The sequence below is a fragment of the Venturia canescens genome, chromosome 4 (genome assembly GCF_019457755.1).
Source record: "Venturia canescens isolate UGA chromosome 4, ASM1945775v1, whole genome shotgun sequence".
Classification (NCBI taxonomy): Eukaryota; Metazoa; Arthropoda; class Insecta; order Hymenoptera; family Ichneumonidae; genus Venturia; species Venturia canescens.
This window is the reverse complement of record NC_057424.1, coordinates 5,779,235-5,788,180: the sequence shown is the minus strand read 5'-3', so window position 1 is coordinate 5,788,180 and position 8,946 is coordinate 5,779,235. Positions and strand designations below refer to the sequence as shown.

Genomic DNA, 8,946 nt, shown 5'->3' with positions numbered 1-8,946 from the left:
AAATTCATTCATCATCATAATAGTAATAACACGAGATACCTCTAAGGTTCTCGCGTGACGGTTTGAAAGCGTTGCAACACGCAGGGCTATTTTAACAAGGATGTGTAACTCGTTCGATCGACTTTTCTTAGGTATTTTTTTTTTGTATCTTTGTCCTGAGGACGTTAAAATCGTAAACGAATGTCTAATTACATGACGGGATAATTCAAGACTTCTCGCCTTCGATTCGAAAACGAGAAAACGCACGATTATAGTCTAATTCATATTGCAAAGCATATAATTTTTGTTTGTTTTTTTTTCTCGATTAAGTGAATGACAAATATGTTACAATTGAAATTTTATCCCTCTCTCGATCAATTGAAGTAGCCAACGACCGTCATTTATTTACGATCTTTTTTTTTTCCATTGTTACTTAAAGAACTGTAACCAGGGGGTAAATGTCAAGTTTGCATAACATGTTTGTCGAGTTTTTTTAATTTTTTTGTTTCTTTTTTTCTTTTTTTTCACCCAGCTGTGTTTGCTGATTACTTAAGCAACTCGTGTCTCGATGGTCCGCCAATCACCACTGAGTTTAAATGTGTGTGTCGCGTGTGTATGTATGTGTGTGTGTGTGTGTGTGGTGTTTTGCTGAGCATCTGAAAATTCGAAAAATTAATCATGAATCGTAGCAAGGGATGTTGGTTGATTTCTTTCTTGTTATTTTTATTTCATCATTGAGAATTCGAGATAATTGAGAATAAGCGAGGATAAAGTTAATTACGTTAATCTTAGCGGCCTCTAAGCTTCCGGCTTGGCAAGGGGCGCATCTTTTTTTGCTTCCACTGGCGCAGCATCAACTTCTTTTATTTCTACGGCTGCCGGTTTTGCGTCTTCGGCCGCTTCCTTCTTTGGCGCAACCTTTGAATAAGAAATCACGTTTTTGGATCAATATTTCATCAGATATCACTTGATATTTCAACGAACATCGGAATACAATTTTTTCTTCTTTTATTTGGCAAATTAAATTTCATTCAAGATTAATTTTTCATTATTCATAATTCAGTGAAACTAAAGCTTCTCAGAAACTATTTTTTTTTCAAAAATGACGTTTACGCCAGAAGCACAATTACTTTCTACGAATTTTTGGTGTTTTTTCACATTTAACACTTATTCTTTGAACGTCAAACAAAAGAGTTGTGATCAGAAATATAAAAAAACAAAATTAAAGATGATGAGACACATGTAAAAACTTTTCTTTACGTTTACCTCCTCTTTGCTCGCCTCGTCAAAATTCTCAACAAGATCGGGCACTTCGTCGTCCTCTGCAAGAGTGGCTTTGCCAACTGTGCTGCCAGCTACTGTTCTGGCCAGCTGTTTGAGCTGATTCAAACCTTCAGGACCAAGCTGACTCAGAATGTTCGGCAACATTTCTGTGATTTGTTTGTTCTCACCATGGCCAGTGATGGCAAACGTATTCGCCGAAAGACTGGCTTGGGCTTTTGGATTGTTGAAGTGAATTACAGTACCGTCATCCTTAATCATATTCACTTCCTCAATACCCGGAATTGTGTTGACGGACAACTTCTTCAAACAACTTTGCAGCTTCTTGTCGTCGGTGGCTGCAGTTGCGTGAACGACCTGCAATTTTTAATAATAAAAGCCTTTATATTAGATTATACGTATATATTTTCCTTCTATCACCTTATAAGTACTGTTTGATTTTCCAATAATAACCAGTGTAATTGATAACATACAACATTTGATAAATAATAACATGGAGATACTTCTTTCCGTTAACATTTGTTAGGGAAAGCATTTTAAGATTTAAAAAAGTTGACGGAGTCTTAAAAATCAAATTTTCTATCTAACGTATCATTATCTCGAAGAGTAAAGAATACGTCCTCATAAAAATATACTAAATGTTGATTGAGAAGAGCAATTAAATCAATTTTCATGTAGCAGGAACAGAATGTGCCTCCGTGACAAAAAACCATTTTTCAATTGTTATGCTTTAAATTTCTCATCAATTTTTTGACAATTGTTTGTCAATTGAGGAGACTTTTAAGGTATAACGAAGCAAATAAGTCAAGAAGAATTCATATTCATGTAAATACAAGTTCAACTAGTGTTGATTGTTTGACAATTTTAATGAGTTGATTGTAATTTAGTTATCATTCATATGGTAATGAGAATGTTTAAGAATCGAGATGAATTGGGCTGAAAAATTAAAACTTATTCATATGGTTTCAAAAAATGATAACTACTATTATCAGAGAGATTTCACTAGAATCATCTTTATCAAAACACTTGTTTTCTTTCTCCTTTTCATTGCATGGTCAATGAAAAAATCTACTCGACAAAGTTTGGAAATAGTGAAAGTGGTTAACCTCGAATTGTGGTAAGATAACCAAATCTATTCTGGTCACAAACCTATGTTCTAGGCAAGCTATGGGGAGATAACCATATTTGGTAGTAAAATTTCTTGTCACTGAACCCCAGCAGAGTTTACATAAAATTGATGACTTTTCTATCATTTTTTATCGTTCTTTCAAACATGACACTGGTTTGACTGTGAAAAAATTTTTGCCACCCAGTTAGCCCTTTGCACCAACTTCGAATAGGAAATTTGCAGAATCAGTGTCGATTGTTAAGAAAAATAAAAACTGAAAAATCAAACTTTGGATGCTTTGGTTTAATGTCCTCAAATAGATTTTCAGAGCCTCAAATTTCTACACATTGGAAAAATTCGGCAAATCGGTAGATTGAATAATATAGTTCGCAATGCCCCAATGTTCCCTTAAAAGAACATGCGTAGTCGAATTTCACACGAAAATAGATCATAAATTTGTAGAAAAAAAAACTAGTTTTTTAATATATTTTTTCGCAATTATGTGCAAATGAATTTTTCGAGATAAAAAATGTATCGAGTTGGGGGGCGTCACGATTGGAACAAAAAAACGTTGTCAACGATGATCGCAACATCACTCACATTGTTATTCATTATATGTAACAAAGCCATAATTTTCGAGAGATCGATAATTCATTCTTCTAAAGATTAATTGTAATTGAGGCTGTTTAATTTCATCATACCTTCTTCTTACGACGGGGTGTACCCTTGCCACCAATCCTCACTTGTGCCTGGAGTTTCTTCAGCTTCTCGGGATTCATTTCGAACGGTTGTTTGCTCAAAATATTAATCAAACACTGGTTTCGATGATAAAAATTGCTCGAAGCAATAGATATTCAGGCAGAAAAAAATCAAGACGACCCAAGCGGCCGGCAACAAAACACGTGCTCACTGTTGGCCGCGAAAGGGTCAAGAAAATGGAAGTTAGCTTCTCTATAACTATTCTACGTCAGAGTCGACTTCCGTCGCGCTCGCGATCCCCTTCTCATCCGCCAAAGTCAGTGATAGAACTGAATCGTTTATAAAAAAATAGAAAATTCGTTGTTTACAAAAAATACTCCTCTGTCTGAGGAAAATAAAAAGTTTCTAATTTTATGAATTCTTTTATTATATTTCCGGATTCTTATCATTATTAATTGCGTAGCGAAATAAGTGAGAACTAACAACAGATTTGATACTCGTAGTTTTCAGAAACTATACGTTTGCAATGCTGACAACTTTAGAAAAGAAAAATTGGAGAACAATTTTTTTTTCACCAAAATATTTTGTGCCCCCGGCGGTGGTGGTGGACAACTAAGGATCGTTACGAGAAAATATTCCGAAGTGTTATTTGATTTTTTTCAAACTCGTGAAGTGACCCTGTCTTCATTCTTTTTTAATTATGCATTTGGACGTGCATCCGAATTGGACTGGCTACTGGCTAATGTAAGAGAGAAATATTTGCGAATAGAGAAAGAGAGAAAGCACAAGAAAAAGGAAAAATTCTAAACACGCATGCGCGAGATGCAATACGGCCAATACAACGTCCGAATGCGGTAACCGAAATAATTTTTGTAAAAAAATAATAATAGTTCGATTACAAGCAGCCTTTCATTACAAACCTTATACTCATATAGGTCGCATGAGAAATCAATCCTACTAAATTTTTTGAACTTAACATTCGGGCAATTTGTACTTAAAAAATAACTCAAAATTTTGGAAGAAAATAAATAAATATTGTTAGAGCAAATGAATATAAGCGTAGCTTTAATATTTTTTTCTCTTCCACGATCAATAATCAATTGTCTTATCAATAACGACAGGTTTCAAAAAATATATCACGCTGCACCTGTTTCTTTAACCAAATTGAATTTTCGAAGGTTTTTATTCATTAAAATGAAACACGTGACTATTGAAAACAGGAATTTATTAATTTTTACAAATATAAATAATGTTGGTATTTTTCGTGTCTCAAACCCCTCGATCGCCAATTCATCTTTTCATCCGCTCGTTTAATCTGCACAATAGTAATTTTCATTCTCGATTGATAAAACGGAAAAATGGTTAAAAAGATGAATTGCTAAATAGGCTGAAGTCACAACGAAAATTCAACTACACACAATATGTACAAATGATTTGCATCGTGTTAAATACAAAATCAGCACTAAACCCATCACACACTATTCCGATTTCGCAATCGATTACGTTAGTGCACGAGCTATGCATATGATGACAAATATACGAGAAAGAATAAAGACGAATTATTATTTTTCTATATTTTCTAGACGCGTGAATATCACATATTCATTTTCCGTTTGTTTGCTTTTCAAACAATGATTCCCGTCGAGAACAACGAATCCTCGAAGTTTTTGTCTTACTTCCTTCCTTCAGAAAAATTTTCTTTTTCAAGCATTGTTTTTTATCGAGCTCAGTAGTTTTTAGATAAGGCCAGCTTTCTCCACCTTTGAGGGGTTTCGTTTTTCACGTGCCCGAACTCAAATCGTATCCTGAGCTCACCTATTTTGGACACAGGAAGTATATCCGGTATCCATTCAATCAAAAATGGCGTTGGCTCGATCTGGTTCGGCGATGTATTTCCTGCAATCAAAGGAAGTTACAACTAACTGTGCTGAAAAACTTTCGAGCAGATCAACCTCGAGTGTAAAGAAAATCCAGCTCAACTGATCAAGATTCAGATTGATATTAGTTCCGATCGATTACTCATTTTTTCGTGAAAACAGTAAAATTTTGACAGATTCGCACAAAACGAACCAATTGAAATTTTGAGCAATCTAGTTAATTCCGATAAGTAATCAAGTTTAGTTGAAAATGATGGTCACTGTTTTTCTTGAATTATTGACGAAAAAAATCGAGATGAGTAGTTAAAATTTATACGCACCAACTTTCAAATACGTTTTCAACTCCAGAGGTTTAATCAGAGCTTTGTTACCGGTTTTTTTAAACCGATCAATTTCTGTTTCTTCTCGTTTGTAAAGTTCATAAGTGCCGTCAGAATGTTGAACGAAACTTCTGGTGATCTCGAGCGGTATGAGGGGAGTTTCGAAAATACTTTTAACGTGTAGAATGTTGGTTATCTGCCAAGTGTATTTAGTAAAAGTGCCCAAAGGAACACCATCTTTCCGAACAAAAGCAGTTGTTGAATTGGGTAATCGTTTTTTTTTACCACCGCATGATATTCGTTCGCGAAGGCAATCGAAAAAGATTTGAGGCACGTGAAATACCAACGGATCGGGTTTTCCATCGAATTGAAAATGCATTGTTTGGTTGATACGCTCGGTAATTGATGCAAGCCACTTGATAAATGAAAGGCTCGTGTTTGCCTCGTCCAAAGTTTCCATCGTGTTTGTATATTTTTTTAATATCGTTGGTGGCTTCGTTCTCGCTTTTCGATTCTCGATCGAATTTAGATTATTTATGCTCGTCGTATTTGTCGTGCTCGCGAGTTTTTCGTCCCTTTTTCTTTTCGACGAACTTGAAGGCATTACTGCTGCTGGACTCGTGTGCTCACTTTGCGATGCCACGCTACAATCACACTGCAATAACGCACTTTTTTCAATTATTTTTATCCCACATGCATCCATTATTCCACTGGTATGTAACAACTTCAAATTATTTGCTTCGAGTATTGTTTGGCCTTCCAACACTTTAACGGTGCCGCTGTTTAGTACTTTTATGTTGCTCTCGTCCAACAAATAACCACTGCTGTTCAATATATTGTATTTTGCCTCAATTTCCGATTGATCGTCCAAAATTTTCACGTTGTTGCCCTCCAACACTACTCTTTGATCCATCACCTCCGAATTGTGGATCTAAATTTTTCAAATAAATTTCTATTTATGAGAGTCATCAAAAATACATTTATTTTAGTCGCTTAATTTTTCTAGTTCTCTTCAAGTTCATAAAAAACGACAAATCGGAAGATTAAAAAAAAAATTGAAAATCCTGAAGTATTTCAAGTTCACAAAGTTTTCTTTCAATGAATTCCTCATTTGTTATGAAAACCGAAGTATTTTATGTATTCATGCACAGTTTAAGACGATCGATTGGTTTACCTGAGAAATGATACTATTATCATCGAGCAATGCGCGATCGCATTCGACATCGATACTTCCAACGATGCTGTTCTGTAAAATCGATGGTTCTAAATTCATGGAATCAATATCGAGTCTTCCAGCATCTAAACTCTGCACAGCCAAAGTATCGTCGCGAAATATTAGCAATTGTGTGTCGTTGTCGTCTGGAGTGAGATTTTCCAAATCTACAGGAACCAAGCAAGATGCAAGATCAATTCTGCGGTAATTTTCATCACTCATTTCGTTTATGATATGGCTACTCACCCATTCCAATGATTTTATCAGACTCATCATTTTGAAACGAACTGTCCATTGACTTTTGTACTCTCAAATCCGATTGATCGAGATTTATATAATAATCGAATTCTTCGGACAATTTTGGATCGCTTGCAAATGCACAAACACAGGCGTAAAAATGTGCGCATCTTTGAGCGGGGACAGTCTGATTCTCAACCTTTTCACCAATTACTTTTATCGGAGCCTTAACAGAATAATAAGAATAATAGTTTAATACAAATGTTATTGAGTGCTGATGAACGTTCGTTCCAGTCTTCAGTTTCCTTAATTAGATGCGTATTAGATGTCACTTTGAAAAGAAGTCAATGGTTTAATACATGTAATTTGGGTGAGTGATTTGGACTATTTAATTAGAAACTCATTCTATTTGTTTTTGTTTGAACTAATAAATATCAAATGAGAGTTGATTACTGAAGAAACCGAGCATTTGAATATGAATGAAAGGTATATTCACTTTAAAGGCTGTACAACTGCACAAATATCGATGCTCCGTTCGATCTTTCAATTTGGTCACGTAAAATGAAAAATGAAGATACCCCAGGGGATGTTTAGGGGATGCTTTGCACTTTACAGCCATTATATTCTTCGAGACTCTTTGCACAAGAGGGCCTGATGTTTCGGTTGCAAGCAGCCAGATTTCTTGCTTGATTTCATTGTTAACGTTTAACGATGATAGAATCGAATTTCTCAAGGTAAGTGGTTGAGCTTCGGCGTAACATCGTAGTGCTGCTTGAATGTGCTGACACGTTGGTACTGTCAAATCGCCAATATCTTCTTCCTGAAATAACAAAAAGTGTTACGCAAAAAAAAGATCATTTTATTTTATTTTTATTTTTTTGATTCAATTATACTTCAAATAATCAATCACCATTTTTTTTGTTAGATCGAATGTTGTGAAACTAGAATATGGGAAATGCTTGAACAAAACGCATGAACAAAAAAACCATTTCAATTTTGTTTTAATCACTCAACAGTCATTTTTAACATTGATAGAAAAAATCAATAAAATATATGTTATTTATTACTCACGTGACATTTTAGGACACTTGTGTCAAAACTTTTTTCACAACTATCGACAAAGCACAGAGCGGTAGTTTGTGGTAAGAGAGTTGTGATTTCGTTAGAAACAGATGCATTGATCAGTGGCAATTGAACGAATCCTCGATAATCAGGTCCTTTATCGCGTACACGAACAGAAAATACTTGAGTAGTAGATCCGGTTATAAGTTTGCAAGCTTCGGTGGATAGTTTCCGCCTTTCTCCGGGCTCTTTGAAAACAGCGTTACAATATTTGTTTTTGCAACACAAGCCTCGAGAGCCGTTATAGGTGCCGCATTTGGGACATTTTCTCACACCCCTCAGCGTCGCTTTGCCAAGATCGGAGAGAAGTGAGCGAAGACGCTCCTCATTGGACATTTCTGTGAAAATTCCAAGACTTGTTCAAGATTGAAATGTTCACCGATGATGTTAAAATTGTTGAAGCACAAAGGAAAGTTATGGTATATTTATAAATTTTTTCGGACTACAAACGCGGAGAATATCAAGGAACATTCGAAAATCTTAAGTGGATGAAATTTCGTTGAATATAAAAAGTAAAAATTCCAACAGTGAGGTTTTTTTGCAAACAATTTGTAAATTCGTCCCTCTTGGTTTTATGTGTTGCGAATGAGATGAATTCCATTTTGGCTATTGAACCTCAAACAATTCACAATCACATTTCAATAAGAAGAATCGCCATAATTCCGGGAGGCGTGTTGTAAGTTGAGTAAGGAAAGTAACGAGACAAAAAAAAAAACAAGTGACACTTCGACGGCGCGATTACGAAGACTCTACTTGCAAACACTCGCGTACGTAGATCCGCATACTTTTTAACTTATTCTCGTTTTGTTCTTTCACTCAATAACTTTTGTACCTGTAACCTGTGACAAGTGTATTATTCGTTGGATTACGTCAATAGAATTTGAAAAAAAAATAAGATTCCGTCCTACTAGAACTCGGATTTGTTTCTCGGTTGAGTTATTTTTGGTTAGTAAATAAATAAGCTGACAGCTCTACCTGCTGGCGAAAGTGCTGGAGATATGCGAGATGGGATATCGCTTTCTATTTTACCAACCGGCAATAAAGTTATCAATTGATGGTTAAAAAATGTGCGGATAATTCCAAGATTTGAATTTTTTTATCTACATAATT

At 35.2% G+C, this 8,946-nt stretch overlaps 2 protein-coding genes across 4 annotated transcripts; both read right to left on the bottom strand.

Annotated features, from left to right (window-relative positions):
• Positions 1-390: 390 nt before the first annotated feature.
• Positions 391-3,343, bottom strand: bic (bicaudal). The gene is made up of 4 exons (XM_043416913.1): positions 3,070-3,343; positions 1,246-1,617; positions 761-897; positions 391-635 (listed from the first exon to the last, which is right to left on the bottom strand). The coding sequence occupies exons 1-3, from the start codon at positions 3,145-3,147 to the stop codon at positions 778-780; spliced, it is 570 nt and encodes a 189-aa protein (XP_043272848.1). The 5' UTR covers positions 3,148-3,343; the 3' UTR covers positions 391-635; positions 761-777.
• Positions 3,344-4,275: 932 nt separating this feature from the next.
• Positions 4,276-8,798, bottom strand: LOC122409212 (uncharacterized protein C2orf42). Of its 3 annotated transcripts, none has more exons than XM_043416563.1 (7): positions 8,669-8,798; positions 7,786-8,174; positions 7,211-7,534; positions 6,724-6,940; positions 6,439-6,644; positions 5,265-6,195; positions 4,276-4,963 (listed from the first exon to the last, which is right to left on the bottom strand). In XM_043416563.1, exons 2-7 carry the CDS (start codon positions 8,170-8,172, stop codon positions 4,794-4,796), a joined length of 2,235 nt encoding a protein of 744 aa, XP_043272498.1. In that variant the 5' UTR covers positions 8,173-8,174; positions 8,669-8,798; the 3' UTR covers positions 4,276-4,793. The 3 variants fall into 3 exon arrangements, with proteins under 3 accessions (XP_043272498.1, XP_043272499.1, XP_043272500.1); XM_043416564.1 differs by lacking the exon at positions 8,669-8,798 and adding an exon at positions 8,472-8,608; XM_043416565.1 differs by lacking the exon at positions 8,669-8,798 and adding an exon at positions 8,400-8,512.
• Positions 8,799-8,946: the final 148 nt, after the last annotated feature.

Bases quoted from the DNA above. Each gene is read 5' to 3' on its own strand.
- LOC122409212 (XM_043416563.1), bottom strand. From the start codon at position 8,172: ATGTCCAATGAGGAGCGTCTTCGCTCACTTCTCTCCGATCTTGGCAAA. The intron at 7,535-7,785 runs GTGAGTAATAAA...TTGTTATTTCAG, and splicing joins CAAGTGTCCTAAAATGTCAC to GAAGAAGATATTGGCGATTT. The intron at 6,196-6,438 runs GTAAACCAATCG...TGAAAAATTTAG, and splicing joins ATAATAGTATCATTTCTCAG to ATCCACAATTCGGAGGTGAT.
- bic (XM_043416913.1), bottom strand. From the start codon at position 3,147: ATGAATCCCGAGAAGCTGAAGAAACTCCAGGCACAAGTGAGGATTGGT. The intron at 1,618-3,069 runs GTATGATGAAAT...TAAAAATTGCAG, and splicing joins CACCCCGTCGTAAGAAGAAG to GTCGTTCACGCAACTGCAGC. The intron at 898-1,245 runs GTAAACGTAAAG...TCTTATTCAAAG, and splicing joins ACGAGGCGAGCAAAGAGGAG to GTTGCGCCAAAGAAGGAAGC.